The sequence below is a fragment of the Falco punctatus genome, assembly GCF_963210335.1.
Source record: "Falco punctatus genome assembly, chromosome: 4".
NCBI lineage: Eukaryota > Metazoa > Chordata > Aves > Falconiformes > Falconidae > Falco > Falco punctatus.
Window position 1 is genome coordinate 87,769,377 of NC_137583.1, and position 18,714 is coordinate 87,788,090.

Below are 18,714 nucleotides of genomic sequence, written 5' to 3' on the forward strand. Positions count from 1 at the left end.
GATTGAGTCTTCTCAGTTACTATTTGGAAAGTAGGCTGCGGGGAGACCTTAGAGCACCTTCCAGTACTTAAAGGGGACGTACAAGAAAGCTGGAGAGGGACTTTTTTTACAAGGGCGTGTAGTGACAGGACAAGGGGGAATGGCTTTAAACTGAAAGAGAGGAGATTTAGATTAGATATAAGGAAGAAATTCTTTCCTGTGAGGGCGGTGAGGCGCGGGCACAGGCTGCCCAGAGCAGCTGTGGGTGCCCCATCCCTGGCAGTGCCCAAGGCCAGGCTGGACGGGGCTGGGAGCAGCCTGGGCTGGTGGGAGGTGTCCCTGCCCTGGGCAGGGGGGTGGGAGCTTGATGGTCTTTCGGGTCCCTTCTAAGCTGAACCATTCCATGATTTTATGACAGCACTTTTTTCTATAGTTCATTAAGGAAGATCAGCATCTTTTGAAGTTTACTTTAATGGAAGCCCTTCTGTCAATCAGTATTTGCGAGGTTCCAGAACAAATTAATTGAGAGAAGTAAATCTGTATGTTATTACTGCTGGAAACCTCTGTGCCCACCCCTTACGCAGACCAATTTAATGTAAATCCATGGAAATGTTCACCTAAGGAACAGTCATGCTCAGACTTTCTGAGCCCACGTCACAAAGCTACCCAAAATGCTGATTTCCTACTCAGTGAAACAGATAAATGAAAGAAAAGTTGTTCAGCAAAGTATGATCTTTTATATCTCTCTCTTTTTTTTTTTTTTTTTTTTTTTTTAAATTTCTTCCAGGAAAGGAAGAAATGTTGTATCTGTTAAAGAAAATGTATTCCTTTAAGAAATGAAATTCCTGTCTCAGCCCACGAACACAGCTTTCCTCATAAACTCAATTGTAGGCATTTATTTTGTTCAGAATTAGAATAGCAATATTCTGAAGAGTAGGCAAAAAATGAATTTTATTCCAATAGAGGAACAGTTAGGGGACATGCATAAGACAGAGCAAGCTGAAAATATTTGAAGGTAATACTGTCTTTTAAAAGTAGATGTCTAATTGATGTTGTGCACAGGTATATGTTTTTGGTTAAATATTTATGCCTTTTTCTACATACACACCCCAATACACGCTTTGAACACTTTTAAGGGTATATAATTATATTTTTGTTTCAGGTTATTCTGTTTGGAAACTCCCATTTATTTAAAGCTCTGATGGATGATTGAGGCAAACGACATGCAACAGCAGCGCAAAAAACACCTTGCACTTGTTTAACACTGTTTGGCTTTACTGTGAACTTTAAATCTTGAGAGATTTCATATTTTCTGATACCTCTTGCTTCCCCTAGTGCAGCACTGTACTTTTTACACTGGGCTTTGCATCAAATATTCCTGTTATCCTCACAAACATCAAGCAGTAAATTTCACCTGAAATCATTGAGCTGCAACTAATTAATCAACCAGCTGATATAGTAGATGGAGATGGTGAATGTGCATGCGTGCCGGTGGTACACCACCTGCTGTGCTGTCATCCACTTACTCACATCCTTCCTCTGATTTAGAAATCTCAGAGGACAATGGTAAAGATAGCTTGCCTTTGGAATATTTTACATTTGTACCTACCAACAAAATAGCTGCCTATCTCAGTTAATCTAAGTTATTTAAAGTATTTGTGCTCATCTGTATTAGTTGTTGTCCTTTCCATGGAACAATTTAGTGTCTGGTAAATTTAACTTGTTATAGGGACTATTGCTATCTCATTTTGTTGTTTCTTCCAAGCCGAAAACAAAAAGGAGCAACAGTAAGAAGAGACCCTGTGTAAAATTTCACTGAGACTTCCACGAGATGCAGAACATTGTGCTACTAGCATTAAAAACAGTGGGAGATTTTTACAGCAAATCAATTTAATATGAAGGGCTAGGTATTTTGTTAAAGGTAACTTTATGGAGAATAAAACTTTTCTTAAACAGTGAACATATGAAGAGAATCTTCTATTCTTTATACCTTTATTTGAGGATGGATATGATTTCATGTAACTAATCTATAAACACACACTTTTCTTAATAATAGCTGGAATTTCCTTAAAATGTAGGTTAATTCTCAGTGAATCAGAGGTTGAGCACACCCGTCTCAGCAGCATATGCTGCTGTTTGATGTAGGGTGAAGATGGCAAGTGCTACCAAGATAAATCTTTAACTCCCTGTTCCCACCCATGTCCTGTTCTTATTTTTATGCCGCTCCAGATGTTTGAGATGCGTCATTTTCTCAAATGAGAGCTACAGTCACTTGGCACACGGAGCTACTCTCTGTCAGTTGGGGTCAGCAGAATGTGAGCAGATGCCATCTTTTCTGTAAGTGCAATCAATTCAGTTAAACCTTTTAATTGTAAATGCAAACAGAAGTTTCATTGCTACGTAGGGGAAATGATTGATCTCCTTTACTGAAGTCATTTGGAGGGTATTGCAAGGCTTATGCAGTAAGTGCTGAAAGGGTGAAAAAAACCTCCTGAATCGATTCATTGAGATCCCTGGAAAGATCTACGGCAGTGACGGAAAACACAAGCAATGATGTGTCTCTGACACATCACCTTTCTTTCCTCCCTTTCCCTTTTCCAGTAGCAGTGATGCTCAGTGATGTGCTTTAGGCACACTGCCAATGAATTTTCTCCAAATTTCCCATGAAGGAGTAAAAGTATTCACTGTGCATCACTTGTCGGTCAGGGGGAGGGCACTGGCACTAGTAAAGCGAATGTGTGATGCTGGGGAAGCTCTCCGGGTCTTCTCAAGTAATGGGAGCTGGAGCCCTGCCCCATCACGCTGCAAAGGAAATTGGCCAAGTACAACACCCCCAGGCAATTTTTGTGCCTGTGTTCACATTTTTTACAATTTGTAGCAAACGCTGTGAGATGTGTCCATGGGAAGAGGTGTAAGTGATCTGTGCATGAACTGGGGTTGCCTTGGGGCTGTGAGGATGCCAAGATTAAAAAAGGATGATTTATTATGGTAGAAATCTAACTGAATCTAATAGCAGATTGAACTCAATGAAAACATATTTTTTACAATTTCCTATTTTACTTTAGAAGGAGAACTATTGTGGGAATTGGGGAAACTGTAATGCACTGCACTCATTTTGTGCCTCCAAATAACCTTTTATTTATTGTGGCAATATTTTCCATTTTATGTAGTGCCACATTTTTCCATGGAATGGAAACTTATGGAATTTCCCTTCCACGAAGTGTCCTAGCATCTGTCTTGCTCAGCCCTAAAGCCAGTCTTTCATGCACCTAAAAAGGGCAATTAGTCTGTTTTCATGCTAAGGAGATGCTGGGTGGTTCATAATCGCACTGATCGGAGCCCACACGTGGAATCAGAAATCCCAGGCTCAGCCCAAACACTATCAGGCTCTGCTGATCTGCCGCAGGTAGGTGTGTGTCGGCACCATGTGCTGCCTCCCCAGGCTTGTGGGGTCAGCTGAATTTCAAAGGTTATGAAATGATCGTTGAATATCCCTTCAGATGGCTGCAAGAGTATCGGCAACTTGGCGCTGTAAGATTTCAGCCTTCAGCTCTGTAAGATTTTGTATGAAGAGAAATTTGGACAGTGTTACTATTTCTAGGAAGAAAAAATACAGGCGTGTGTTTTCATCTCTCTTCTTGCACCTTTCTCCTCGATTTTCCAAGCTGAGCTCTTTCTCAGAGACACAGCTATGTATGGAGACATCTACATATTCCCTTGCTGGCATTTCCCAGACTACTCAGACAGCCTATCATAAACAAAATAAATGCATTTTCTGAGCAAAAATTCAGGGTCTCTAAGAACATAACTGACAGTGAAGTGTTTAAAAACCCATACATGATTTATGACTTTATTTAGTCTAGAAGGAATAAAGCGTTGTGTGCATTTTGTTAATATTTACATTAAAAATGAGGGCATGATTTTTTTCCCATGCCTGAGTCAAATGACAAAGGCTTTCTGCTGCACTAAAGCTTCTGCCTGGTGTGGAAAAAGAACAGCCACACACAACAGGAAGAGAAGACCACGACGTGTATGACGTACTGTCACCAGCAGCCTTGGGAATCCCAAGAAAACCAGCTGGGAATCAGCAAGACATCCCAGCTCTTACAGATTGGCCCTTGGGTCCTTTGATGAGAGCCTTTTGTACTGCCAGCTGTAAAAATAAGGGGTGGGTGTCTTGGTGGAGGGCCCCTGCCTGGGGAGCATCCCTCCAGCAGAGAGGGGAGATGGCATTTGCCATTCTCCCGTGAGCCCTGTCTGCTTTCCTTTGGCCTCCATCGCGCCACTTGCGGAACCTTTTCTATTAGTTGTAGGTATTGGTGTTGGTGGTGCAGGATACAGAAGTAGCTTGAATTTCTTTTGCATCAGGACCATTTACTGGACTAGAAGCTAGTATGGAAACAAAGTGAGTGTTCTGGCTGCTTCAGACATAGCCTGCATGCTGTGCCCATGGGAAGGCTGTCGGGTCACAGCTAGGTATGCAAAATTAAATGGTCTTTGAGGTGCTGCACACTCACAGCTCAGCACCTCTGAAACCGTGCAGTTTGAAACTTAGATATTTGCTCTGGACACAAGAACCCTGCTTAAATCACAGAGCACATCCAGACACAGCTTAATAACCAAAGTTTTAAAAGGCTGGCAAAATACTTGTGCGCTTCACTAATCCATGTATGTATCTCTTATGTAAAAACAAAAAAAGATCTTTACATAGAAAAGTGTCCTTTTTCCTTCACCCTTTGGTTCAGGTAATATAGGCATAAAGAGTTTCAACTCATCAAATTTGACTGACTTAAAACCAATTTGGCTTTTACGTGCAGTCAATGTATCACAGTGTGACCTCTGAATCACAGGAAGTACCCCTTTTTTTAACTACGATTTTTTTAGCATGTTTATACATTTCCTATATTGATGGTAAAAAGACAGGAGAAAAGATTTGTGTGCAATAATGCAAGCAGAATATAAAAGAGGAAATTATTTTAATGACCTGCAGATGCCTTTTAGATTTTTAAATTTCTGGAGCAGGAAAGTCATGCTTCTAGCAGCACTGAACGGGAAAGATGACCTAGTTCAGTTTAAAACCACAGATGAACTGAAACTACTTTTCCAAACTTCACTCCAGCAAGCAATCCCATTGAAACATGGTTTTAAAATCTTATCCAAAATTGCCGTGCTAGGAAAAGGAGAAGAAAACTCATCAGCCAACACTGGGCAAGGCCTCTCTGTGCAGGCAAGTGGCTGCTCTATCCAGGCCGATACTTGAGACGACAAGGAAAGGCAATGTTGCTTCCCAGAGTGTAAAGTCTTCAGCTTTTTATTAATTGATTTTATTAATTTTAGTTTCTGTCAGATCTGTTTAACTGCTGGAGCAGGAGAGTTTATTATCTTATCTTGCACCGCTCTCAACAATCTAGTGCTCATGACAATACCTGTCCTGGTTGGCTTGACTCCTTCCATCCCTTCCCATCTCAGACTCCTTGGGAGCTTCCCATACTGAAAAACTACCTACCTGTCTATTGCTATAATTTATTTATTTATTTATTTATTTTTAGTCAGTGGCTTATCAGCAGATTTAAGGATTCTAAAACACTGCCTGAAGTACTGTGATTGCAGCACTGTCTGCAGGGTACCTGGAAAGGGGTTTGTGTGGTCGTTTGGGCGGTCTCTGGAGGCTGTATGTTTGGAAATTACACCAGACTGTGGTTTTGACGTTATTGTTACCGCACATTGTTGGGGCTGGGATTCAGTGGCACAGCAAAGGCCACTTAACAGCATTTCTTATTTGAAGGTGAATCATATTTCTACTGCTGGTACAGAGACGTGATGCTACTAAGGCAGATTTGCAGAATAAAAATGTTCACAGCCTTTCTGAGGTAAATTTATTGGCATTATTGCAACACGGGGAGAGGCAGCCTTGATGAAAACCTTCAAACAGCCAAAGTTGCCTCTTGCTGATGGTTCTAACGCTGTGACAGTTTTGTTCTGCTACACCTGTGAATCATTTTAGGTCATTGCTGAAGATATGACCTCACATAGCTGGCTTGTGATTCCACACAACACTCTAAATGACTGCATTTACCTATACATTGTAGCTATTGTTCTACCTCTGAGATCCTGTTTGCACTCTTACACCACCTGCTGCAAGCATGAGCTGGGAAGCGCTTGCTGAATCTTGATAGTTGGAAGCAGTTACACTAATTTTTAAGATCTTACAACATTTTAAGATGTTTCGCATCTGAAACAGGTGAAGAAAACAAATAAGAAAGATGTACAGGAAAACTGTCACAATTATCTCCACATACTATGTGACAAAAAATGTGGCCTGTATACTGCATATTGTATAATATACTGTATATTGTTTAATGTATAATATTGCATATAAAGCACAATATGTCCTAACCCTCCTGAAGGTTAGTCCAAATTGTCAGAAATACTAATTGTAGCCTCAGATATTGCCAGGAACAGATTTTATGAGGGAAGTCAAGATCTTGCTGTTGGGAAGGATGCTGCAGCAAGTCTGCGGCGTATGTGCCTTCACGCTTGTCACTTCCCTGTGGTTCCTCCTGGCAGGGGCAGTTTGCAAATGCTCCTTGCAAAGCAGAAGCGGCAGCACCTTCGCTGAAGGGTGATCTCCTTGAGCAATGGTTTATTTATGATTTATGGTATTTTACAGGATTTGCTTTCAGCTAAGAGGAAAAAGCGGCACACAAATGTCAGGAGGTTCATTCTAACTGACACGCTTAAACATCTGCAGAGCTATTTCAACACTGCGGATTCCCAGCCCGTTCTGTCGTTTCCCAAGTTTTCCTTCAGCCCAGATAACAGCAGAAATCCGATGGAGTTTGTGTGCTGAGGGTTCGCCTTCAGAGGCACGCGCCGCGTGTGGTGCTGTGGTCTCACACTCAGCAAAGCACCATGCTATGCAAGTGTGTGAAGTCAGTGAGAACAACCTGACAGATCAATGAAAGTACCTGTTGTTCTTGTGTGGGGCATGAGAATCTTTTTGGAGTTTCAAGTTTTGTGGTGCCTTTGACCTTTAACGATGGTGGTGATTTAATGTGCTACCGAAAGGCAGTTACTTAGGTTGAGTGCCCATGTGCCTAGAAACTTTCTGGCTCTTTACTACTGAGCAGTACAATTATTTTTAGCGAAGGAAAGGCTTCTTTAGCAGCTTCTCAGTCTGGTGTATCATGCTGGAGACGCTGATTTCCTAGAGCAATTGCCCCAGGAACACAGCTTCTAAATACCGATGAAAATCAGAGCCGTACCATCCTCTGCACAGAGCCACGCGGAGGTGGAAAGGCAACATAAAAACACATTGTGTCTGCAGAACTGGGGTGCCCCACGGCTGTGGGTGGGCTACACAGGTGCCCCCCACCCCGACACGCTGTGGCAGAAGTGACAGAGGCTGCGCTGTCTCCCAAGGCCCCGAGCCTCCCTGGGACCGGAACCTTCCCCGTGGGTGGGGGACAGCCCAACGCCCCCACGGCCCGCGGGTTGGACAGACATCCCCCTCGATGTGGCTTGCGGAGGGCCGGGAGCCATGGCTGCCCTGGCAGGGACACACGTGCACGCGCACACTCACTCACACGCAAACGTGCATCCGCTTCCCACGCGTAACCCACTCACCCCCCAGCCCCCTCGCCCGGGGCATCCCCCCTGCCCGGCGCAGCCCCCCGACTTCGCGGCAGCCCCCGCCCAGGCCTCCTTCCGCCGCAGCCCCCCCCAGCTCCGCGGCAGCCCCCCGCCCAGGGCTTACCCGCGGCATCGCCCCCGCCCGGCGCAGCATCCCCCCTCACGCCGCGGCAGCTCCCCGCCCGGGGCTCAGCCCCCGCGGCAGCGCCCCCCGCCCGGGGCACAGCCCCCTCCCGCCCCCGCCCGTCGCAGCCCCCCCCTCCCCCCGCGGCAGACCCTCGCTCGGGGCACAGCCCCCCCGCCCCCGCCTGGCGCAGCCCGCCCCAGCGCCGGGAGCACCCGGGGGCGGGAGCGCCGCTCCCCCCGCGCCCGCCCCCGCCACCGCCCGGGGCCGGCCCGGCCGCCGCGGCGTGAAGAGGAGCCTCCGCGGGGGCGGGGGCTGAGGCGGGCTCGGGCCTTGCGCGGCTGCGGAGCGGCCGCCCCATGCGGGCTGCGACCCCCGCGGCCCCTCCGCGCCGGGATGGAGGCGTCGGGCTGCCGCCGGCGGCAGCTCCCCGTCCTGCTGCTGTGGGGTAAGTGGCGGGGGGTCCTGGCGGCTGCCTCGTCCGAGGCGGCGGGACCGGCCGAGCATCCCCGCGGCGTGTGCATGGCCCCAGCGGGCAGCGGCTTCTGCCGGGGCGTGGGGGCGAACTCGGGGCGAGGCGGCAGCTGGCCCTCCGTATCCCCCCACTTGGCAAGAGCATCTCTTGCGGAGGGAGATTTGCTTCGGGGGTCCTTCTGGGGAGCGGGCGGGCAGGGTAGGGCTCGGGGGCTGCGGGGGGATTGCTGTGTCTCTGTGTGCCTCCCCCCCCTCACCCCCCTTCCCCCCGGGCTCTCCGTTCGGCGCAGCATCCCCACCGCCAGCCTCCCCCCGCCGGGGGGGACCCCGAGGCACGGCACAGGGCGCGCAGCCCTCCGGCAAAAACGCTCGCACCAAGTGCCGACGCCAACGAGGCCCCCCAAACCCGCCCCGGGCGGCAAGCTTCGGCTCCCGGGAAGGGTTTCGGCTGCAGGGCAGCGGCCGCTTCCCGGTGGAGCGGTTGGGTTAGAATCCGGCGAGTTGTAGAAGTGCAGGTATCCCTCAGCTTTTAATATAACAGTAACTCTGCTGCTAGAACCCCCTTTTTTTTAGCCCTTCCCCCCACCCCCACCCCGTCAGGTAGCTTGCCTTGGGGCTGCTGGAGTTTACGTGCTGCAGTCCAGGCAGAAGTTGCTGGGAGAGGTCAGCTCGCATCTCCTTCATTCCCCAGGGAATGCAGCGGTGTAGTTAATTCTCCGTGGTCCCAGATAGTGGAGAAGAAGATCAGACCTCGTAGGTTTAGAAGGTTTATCTGAGGACTTTATAACTTTGTTTGCTATCTTTATGCCCTTTGCAACGTGCAAAACTGGTAAACACTGGACATCTTTCTATGAAAAGACCCAAAAATAAAGGGATAGTTTTGGCGATGGTGCTTAGTAGCATCACCTTTACCTGGTCTGTCAAGAGTGACATGCCAAAAGCATCAATTTTCTGATTCTCTGTGGCTTGAGGACTGCTGAAATCCCACCTTAATTGCTCAGATTTTTTGTTATTTTCCAGCTGCAAAGGAATAAAATAAATGGCCAACACCTGTCTTGCTACATAAAGGATTTATGCGTTCTTGAACGCAGGGAAGCAGGCAGAGGTCCTTTTGGGTGGTGAGGTGGCCTGATGTTACTGGGACTTTTACGAAGCAAAATTGCTTCCTGGAGATTTGCTTTCAGAGGGTGAGTGGAGTGTGAAGGACTATGTCCCTGTGGCTCAGAAAGCTACCAAAAGACATTTTTCACCAGAGAGACATAGGTAAATCTATTGTGCCAGACACTTTTGACTGTGCTAGTTGCTTTCTTAATAGAATTTACACCCCCCCCCCAAAAAAAAAAAAAAAAAAAAAAAGACGTTAAGGATATCTGTTAATTGATAATGCGTTACTTTTTCTTGGAATTGGAAAGGAAAGATATAATCAAGAACTAATGAAATTAGATTAATTTCCTAGTAGAAAAGCCCTGAAAATGAAATTGAGGTTTTTATTAGGGAAAGCCTTAAGTGGTGGAAAACCAAAGTTCTTGAAGTAATACAAGCATGCTTTTCATGTCAGTTATTTTGGAAGGATTTTTACTTGACTTGAGTGTACTTTCTTCCCTTTTCCCTAATGGCTTCTTTTGATTAACCAGAGACCTGTGACCTCTCTCATTAAATTAAAACTCTGGCCAGGATCCCTCAGTGTTAGTTCCCACTGAATCCAGTGGGAAGCCTGCCTGGGTGGGGAGCGGGACAGTACTTCTGTAACCTCAGGCTGCTGCTTGCTGTGTATCTTTCTGCTGAGGGCTCTTGACACATTCTCACTATGTAGAACCATCTGCTGTGTTCTCCCTTCTTAGCCAGGATGGCAAAAAAGGCAGGGTGTTTGCTCTCTGGAAGCTCAGTGGTTATAGAAGGTCGATGTGCTGTAAGGGTGTGTGTGTGTATTGGAAGTGAAAGAATGTGTGAACTGAGGTACCTGGTACAGGGGCATGTCACCCGTACTGTTTACCTTATGAAGTGCTGATAACATCCAGAACAGGGTGAGATGGAGAGCTGGAAATGCCAGCTGTCAGGTGAAATCCTCAGTTCTTTGCTTAGCAGAGCTGTAGGTACTTAGAAGATGCCCACTTACTGCAGGATCTAAGTGCCTCAGAGATAATGATATATTTACTGTAATACCACATGCTTTTATTTCACTTCTATGTATGGAAACTGAGGCAAGGAGAAACTTAAGGCATAGATCAAGACTTTTAACAGACTAAGTAGGTTTTCTATACAAGTTGTGGTTTTGGCATCCCTGTCCAAACGTTTGCTCCTTTATTCTTTGTATAATGCCTGCATTTCAATGATGCTATTTGTATATGAGTTGGAAGATGCTACCAGAGACAAGCTGGGTATTTTTTTGAATTCTGGAGGAATCTTTCTCAGTATATGTATGTATGCACATACAGAGAGATGATGTGATTCATATGTGGAGCAGTTTTCCTATGTAGGTTTCAAAGACTGTCTAGAGCTGGTTGCATTTCATAACGCTGTTTCACAGCCGTTAGGGAAGCTTAGCATTTTGGCCAGAGGTGGACGACTGGACACTTGGAAAGCTGGGAACAGAGCCTGGCTCCAGGCTTGCATTCTTACTTTCTATTTTAAAGACCATACCTCACCCTGCAAACAATAATGAAAAAGCTGTGTATTAAAGCCTGAATTCTGCCAGGTCCTGTGCCCCCCTTGCGTGGAACATGGCATCCCTAACTCCTGGAGAGTTTGGTTTCTAATGAGGGGGAAAAAAAGCCCCAAAAGGAAACAATTTTATTGGGTTAAAGTTTGCAGACCAAATCAAGTTTTTTCCCGTTATTTGCTTATGAATATATCATGCTGTTCTGCAGCTGCAAAGGGTGGAAGGAAGAAAAGGAAAACGGTTGTAGGAGTTCTGAATTTAATAGACCCAGGCGGGTGTGCGTGCAAAACAAATAAAGCTTTGCAAAAAGCAGAACATCAGACTTCTGAGACGGACCGAAGAGTTTTGACAAAAAACCCTGCTCTATTAAAACAGTGTTTTGCTTTCTAAAGACATGATTTCCAACGCTAGGTGAACGGAAAGGCAGGCAGCAGACCCCATGGATACTTATCCTGAAAGCAAAGTGTCAGTGTAAATGCAACCTCTGGTTCAACCTGCTGTCGGACCCAGTATCCTCCCTACCATCCACCTGGCCTGTGTCTCCCGAGTCCTTGTTCGGGAAGGTGTTGCCCTTTTCCCGAGGTGTGCAGGTACCACGGGAGGGGTCGGTGGTAAGTGCCCTTGGCAGGGCGGTGACGGCGTTGCTGTCCCAGCCCGACCGCCTGTGGTGGCAGCCAGCGGACTGCAGGGGGCAGCACCGAGCAGCAGATGCCACGGCCGCGGCCCCGGTCCCCGCGATCCGCGGGGATGGCACGCGCTGGCCCGAGGTGACCCTGGACTGGAGGTGGGAAGGAGGAAAATGGCCTTTCTGAACCTGATTTACACCGATGAGGTCCAATCCTGGTGGAACAAAGCAAGGTCTTAAAAAGATTGGTCAGGATGAGTTTGGTACAATGCTCTGGGTGATGCTCTGCTTGTGCTGAGAAAGGAATGTACTCTGAATAATTAGAAAAGGTTCCACTGAGTCGTTAAAGGAATGTGCTCTGAATAGTTAGAGAAGTACTCTGAATAAGAAAAGGTTCCACTGACGATGTTAAAGTAAGGAATGTACTCTGAATAATTAGAAAAGATAAGGTGGGCACCTGAAGGAGATAAGGAGACCTTGAGTCAGGAAATGGCTGAACAAAGAGTTGAAAGGTTTACTCCACCTAGATCCCACCTATTATGAATAGAATTATTGGGTGTCAAAATCAAATGAATATGTATGTAAAGATGTTGTAACCTCTCAGGAAAACTGTATACCTGACTTATCACTGAAAACTTTGGAGCTAGTTTGTCTGGTGGGAATCGGCTAGCTCCCCAGTGTTGCATGAAATAAATACCTTTGCTGCTTAAAGACAAAATTAGTCTCTGAGCAGTTACTCCGTGCCGTTTTGGCATCACTGGAAACCATTTAGGTAGTAAACTCTTGCTCTTCAGTTACTAAGATGTCCCCACCTGAACAGTAGAGTTTTAAACACCTTGGAGGTCTGAGGGCTCAGCTTTTCCATTTGTTTTACTCAGACCTGTGAGGCAAACTGTCGGAGGCGGTGAAGTGAAGCTGGATGTGTATATTGAGCCCGGCAAGTTCTGTAGGTGCTTTATGTGCACCTGTAGCTATAGGTGCATATATGCACAGACCACAAGATTTGAAGAAAAGGGTCTTGGGAACCACTGGGCTGGCTCAAGGGGAACTGGAGGAGGTTTTGCCAATTCAGTTTGTGTGAACATTGCTGCACCAGCGGTTTTTGCACCATTTGTTGTTTCAGTTTCTCCCACCTCTCTGCTCGCAACAGAGATGATTAGTGGCTTCAGTTGGAGGCAAATGAAACAAATTCCTTTTTTCTTACCAAGGACAGAAATGTGGTAAGGGGGTCCTTAACAAAGCACCATTTGCTACCACCTGTGTCTTTACTATTGAAATTAGTGCTTGACAGAGAGGTATGAAGAAAGCAAACTGTTCTCATTTAGGGCTCGTAAGGAGATTAATTTTCACAAACATAATGAAGCCTGTTTTAATTCACACCTCTTGATTTTAGTGGAAGCTGTCACATGAACCATCTCATTTTAGAATAGAAGTGTAGAAGTGTAGTATTTTGTTTTTTATGAAAACAGCCTGTGCTTTTTTTCTAAAATAAGAGTCTCTTCACAGCCAGGCTTGCATTGAGATAAGCTGGAAAATTATAAATGAAAAAAATGACATTATTTTAATGTGAGTGTATATGTACACCAGCCTAAGAGCTGCCTGAAGAACGGTCATTTGGGAGGAAGATGTGTGTGAATGAGGAAACAAAGGAGTAGGAAAGCTGAACAGGAGGAAGCCTTCTTTTCCAGAAGTTTTTAGGTTTGATCTCTGTTCCTATGCTTGCTTCCCTGAAACCAGTCTGAAAAAAGGAGGCAGCTTTGTTCCTCTCTAAAGGTTTTAAAAGAAAATGTGATGGCACTGTTAGAAATGGTCTGAAGGCTACAGAGGGTGCCAGCCTTCACCTTGAGAGCAGCTTGGTGTGACCTACGGTATTGGCTTGAACAAGGGGCATGCCTGCATACCAGCTGGTGGCCTCACATTGCCCCCTGGCATATGGGATTTTGTCTGCATGACGCCAGCCTGATGGCCTGTGAAGCCAGCCTGATGGCCTTCTGCAGATGGGATGCCACTCGCTGTGCCTCTGCTCTGAGACCAGGAGACTCCGATCGGAAGAGGATGATGTAATGGGCACTGCTGGGGCCCTAGCACAGCACCGGAATGACGAAAGCACATCTTGCTTGCCTTGAACCAGATTAAGCTGATACTCAGCAAAGGACTATGCAGAAGCACCGCACCCTGCAATAAAGCATCTGTCTTATTCTTTTCACACCCTAATAAATGTGACTAATTTTCCCTTATTTTGGACAGTGCGATCTGGGGAAAAATTCTGTGGGCTGTCTGAGAAGAAATATTCTAATTCCCGTTGGCCCGTAATGACTGTCACTCCTTAGGGGAATTCAGAGTGTTGTTTCCAAGTGTTGGAAGTGACAGATTTCTTTTGCATTCCTTTCTGCTCAGAGATTGATGCTAGAGACTCTGATCTTTAAAAAATATTCTTGCATTGTTGTTGTCACAAAATACGCAGTTTGAGATTTGATAGGGTGTGCAGCTCTTGGTCTCTGTGCTCTCCTGCCTTCTGCAGAAATGAAAAGAGAGTTCACAGCCATAGGGTATTGCGAAGAGATGGGGGAGATACTGGGACAGAAATAGCATCTTGTTGAGGTCATTCAAGTGCTCATCAATAAGACACAAATTCCAGGTTTCTTCCAAGACTTGGACTTTAAAGCTCTTGGACTTTAGCTTTGGCCTGTAGTCCCCTCGCTTGCTCACTCTCTTGTGCACTGGAGCACACCTGCAGGGCTGTGAGGAAAGAGTCCTCCTGGTGGGGTGGTGTAAAGGCCACAGGTGCTTGCAGTTAGTGTCAGCATCTGAAGGGACTCTGCTGTCTCTGAGGTACCCAGAGATGTTCTGCAGCTTTGGAGTGGAGGGGGGCCTTTTCTCAAAGGATATCTCAGCTTTGGCATCAGGGCTTTGCCTCTTGGTAGCCATGTGGGGCTGGGGAACGGTTTTTCTCTTCATGTTTGTTTTTGGCAAGTGGCTGAAAGCATTATGCTGCCTTACCACTTCTCTGGAGTTCACGAGCTGTTCCAGCTTTACTCCTCAAGGATCTCCAGGTATCAAGAACATAACTTGTCCAATTTAATATTAGGTTTCTTTAAATGTATTTAGCAATGTGTGATGTACACTTCCTATGATACAGCATTAAGCCTACATGTTCAAGTGAAATAGGAAAAACAAATTTGTTTGGGCTTTCAATGAGGAGATGCTCAAAGCCAGTATTTCCATGAAGTCATTGATTGTCATACAGTATGTGTGAAATCTCTTCTATTCCTATTCAATTTTTAGAAAAGCAGGTCAGTATGTAGTTTTTTAATAAGCAAAATGCATACTTCAGGATAACTCAAAGTCTTAACGTATCACATCACCACCCCTATAACCCTATCCCCCCCCCCCCCCCCAATGTATCATATTAAAAAATCATGGGAATCTCCTTACTTATTTTCAACCAGTGGACCTAGATGGATTTGCATTCAGGGAAGTGGCACTTCACTGGTAGCTAATGTTGTTGCTGACTGTGCTTCCAGGGGTACGTTTGGTGTAGGAAGTGTTCTACTGTAAGGTACTTGGTGATGCACGATGAAGTAGAGGCAGTGCTGCTGGAATAACCATTGGTTCGGTTTCTGTTTAACTAGCTCTAGCGTAAACCAGAAACACCAGCAAGGTCAGAGCAATGTGAGGAAAGGTCAAAGGAAAATTAAGCTCCTCAAAATATTTGTGTTTTCCTGTCTTTCTGCATTTTAAGGTGTTGGAAAGAAATGTTAATACTTTTTTCTTGCATTTGATTAAATATTATTGATAATGGGGTGGGGGTGGGAATCACCCTCTGTGGGGTAACATAACATTTTAAGCCCAGTATTTTCAGTGACTTTTAATTGAAGTGTTTTTTCTGGTGGGGCAGTAGAGAACGGGTAGAATATGCATTGCAACACCACGAGGATGTTTGATCCTGTACTGGTCTGGTGAGGATTTTGGCTGCTGTTGCATGCTGAGTATGCCTTAGACGTATTTGGGTTTTCTTTTCCTCCCAGCTACTTCATACTTTATCATGCAGTGAATTACAAAAAATCTTGTCAAAGAAGTAGAAATTGTTGGCAGAAACAGTCAAAAATAAACGCCTTCTGTAGGGAGTGGGAGATTCTCCATCACTTGCGATCTCAGTATCTACCCTGGAAATATTTATCGAGAATATTCTGTCATTTGAGTAGATGTTACTGGCTTGATACAGAAATTATTGGAAGACTTTCTTTACCTTGTATTACAAAAGGGGTAGAACAGAATGATACGAGAGATTCCTTCTGGCCTTAGAGTGTATTACTCCACAGGGTTTTAAAATAAAGCTGTGTAAGTTTGTGAAGAAAGGAATTGTTGACACATTGGCAAAGTGGGAGGGAGGGAAGTCCTCATTCTTCCCTACTCCTCTTTCTGCCGATTTCTTGTGTGACTCCAAAATCCCAAGGAGGATTTTCCTCAGTCTTTAGGGGGAAAAACGGTTCATATGGCACAAAATCATGGAAAACTTAAGCCCCAGAAGAATGTCTCCGAGATGGTGAAAGCAGGCAGATTTTGGGAAACTTTTTTGCGGCTTCACTGATGGTGTTTGAACTGAACAAAACCATATGTTCTATAGATCGATGCTGAATAACCAGTGTTCAGATTATGTCTACAGTTGTATTTTAGTTCCTGGTTTTTGGGCTGAAAGATCTGGGTATGCAGTGGCGTGGCTGGCGGTGTGTGGAGTGCTGTCTTCTCTCAGCAAGGGTGAGTTGAAGCACCTCGCCTGCTCCGCAGGGCAGCAGTGCAGGGTTGCTGAAAAGCTCCCGTAGCAATGCAGGGGGCGTGATTTTATGCAAAACCAAACAGCCAGCTCTAACGGCACTCACTCGAGTCCCGGTGTATTGGGTTTGCCTGGGAAGGTGGTGGTGGTGGTGGGCTACTGGGGTGGCTGCTGTGAGAAGCTGCTAGAAGCTGCCCCCGTGCCCGATGGAGCCTGTGCCCGCCGGCCCCGGGGGGGACCCAGGGCTGAGCCCACCAGCCGCGGGCGCAGCGGATTTAAGGGGGGAAAATCCCCCCAAACCTGCACAACTGCAGCTGGAGAGAGGAGTGAGGAGGTGCGAGAGGCGCAGCCCTGCAGCCCCAGGGGCAGGAGGAGGCCGGGCGGAGCAGCTCCTCCCCGCAGCCCAGGGCAGAGGGTGCCCCAGGGGGGCTGTGACCAGCGGGTAGCCTGCTGGGGCAGGTTTTCTGGCAGGGCTTGTGACCCCCTGAAGAGAAGAGCCTGGGCTGGGGCAGTGTGTGAACAGCTGCAGCCCACGGGAAGGACTTATGTTGGAGGAATTCATGGAGAACTGTCTCCCATGGGAGGGACAATGATGTGTGATGGACTGGCCGTAACCCCCGTTCCCCATCCCCCTACCCACTCTGTGGGGAGGAGGTAGAGAAATCAGGAGTGAAGCTAAGCCTGGGAAGAAGGGAGGGGTGGGGGAAAGGTGTTCTAAGATTTGGTTTTATTTCTCATTATCCTAATCTTATTTTAATTTGCCATAAATTAGATTAATTTCCCCAAGTCACGTCCGTTTTGCCCATGATAGTAGTTGGTGAGTGATCTCCCTGTTCTTATCTTGACCTGTGAGCCTCCATTAGATTTTCTCTGCCCTGCCCAGCGGAGGAGGGGGAATAATAGAGCAGCTGGGTGGGCACCTGATGTCCAGCCAAGGTCAACCCTCCACCTCCAGTTACGAAAGAGAAGTGGTGGCTGAGGAGTCAGTCACACAATAATACAGTTAGTGCTGATGCTTTTTTTAATTGTGGGACATACATTTTTTTTGCAACTGGCTTTATGCAGGTGTTAATTTGTGTAACACCCAGAAGGAGCTTTAGCTTTATTCTCAAATTATTGAAGGCTTTCTTTATTATTTATAGGGTGAAATATTGAGAAAAAGCCTCTGTGATGAAGGTTTGGATAATGACCACAATAGGGTGGCTGTGCAGCTGGGGACCCCAGGGTATGGATCAGCCATCCCAGAGCTCAGAAATGTGCAAATCTGAAGATCTCGGGAGCCTTTTCTTCAGGGCTGGTCATGTTCACTGTTTCAACCTAGCTCCACAAATAGGCATGAATGATTTCTTCTTCACACCCTAGCAATTCTCGTAACCTGGGAAGAAATAGAGTTTTTCTGTACAATGTTTACTTTTTTTGGTTTTCCATACTTGTGAACTGGCATAGTTCAAGCACAGTCTTTGTTTTCCTATGTAAATGTGAGCGCTGCTGATGTGCGGTTACTGAAATGTCTTTTGGTCTTGGGCTGGTTGAGAAAGCAAGGTCAGACATACTACCCTCTTCTTAAATTTCCTTAATCAAGTACTGACATGAAAGAAAAACAGGGTAGAGATTATTAACGGTGGTAAAGAAAACTTAAAGTAACAAGACGTTTGTGCTCCTCTGAGGTTCAGTTCTGCTCCTCAGATCCACTGAGAGTCAGGATTTACTCTAGGATCAGCCTAAGTAATTTCCTATACCAGAGTCTGATGCTGTGCAGTTTCCTATGTGGATATCCATCCAGGGAAAGTCACAGTGTGCAGGGATCATGCTGCCATGCAACAGCTGGCAAGGTTCTGTTTTCTGTGTTTATTCCTTGGACCAAGGATGCTGTTGTGAAGAGCCACGCACACTTATGACCAGCAGGTACTTTATATAGTAGTGTAAGTAAGCAAGTGAGGCTCTGAGATTTTGTTAGCGTTTGATTGCTCTTGTGAGTTTGTCATGGCAATGTGTCATTTGAAATATTATGTGATCATGTAGTTGAATATCCAGAGCTATGGAGCATTGGTAGGCAAGCTGGGCTACCGAAGAAAAACAACCCATATGTGAAGGGTCAGGGCAAATTACTGTTTCATGGTAGGCATAGAAATCACTGAAAACATGACTACACTGAAATTACGCTGATGCAATGCCTCAACATAGTATGTAACAGCATTAGGAGTCTGCGAGAGGAGTACAGGCAGCATCGAGAGAAGGTGGATGTGCAGGGTGGGGACTGTTGTCTTGTCAGAAAAGGAAAATACCATTTTCCCAGGCCGTCTGTGATGGCTGTATCTTGATTTAAATGCTCTGCCTGTCAAAAGGAAGAAGAAACTTTTAATGTCTTCAAGTATCCCATGGGTTTAAACACTTCCTCAGGAGGGAGTGTGCTGTGACCCTCGTCTGTGAAACCTTCATGGGTCATT

At 46.1% G+C, this 18,714-nt stretch overlaps 1 protein-coding gene across 2 annotated transcripts in view; it reads left to right on the top strand.

The window, feature by feature from the left end:
• The first annotated feature begins 8,049 nt into the window (after positions 1–8,049).
• RAMP3 (receptor activity modifying protein 3) overlaps positions 8,050–18,714 on the top strand; it is a 55,824-nt gene continuing 45,159 nt past the window's right edge. The window contains exon 1 of one of the 2 annotated variants that reach the window (XM_080386106.1): positions 8,050–8,183. In XM_080386106.1, the coding sequence (XP_080242232.1) occupies positions 8,132–8,183 (52 nt within the window). In that variant the 5' untranslated portion in view covers positions 8,050–8,131. The remainder of the gene's footprint in view (positions 8,184–18,714) is intronic. The other variant, XM_080386107.1, reaches the window with a different exon arrangement.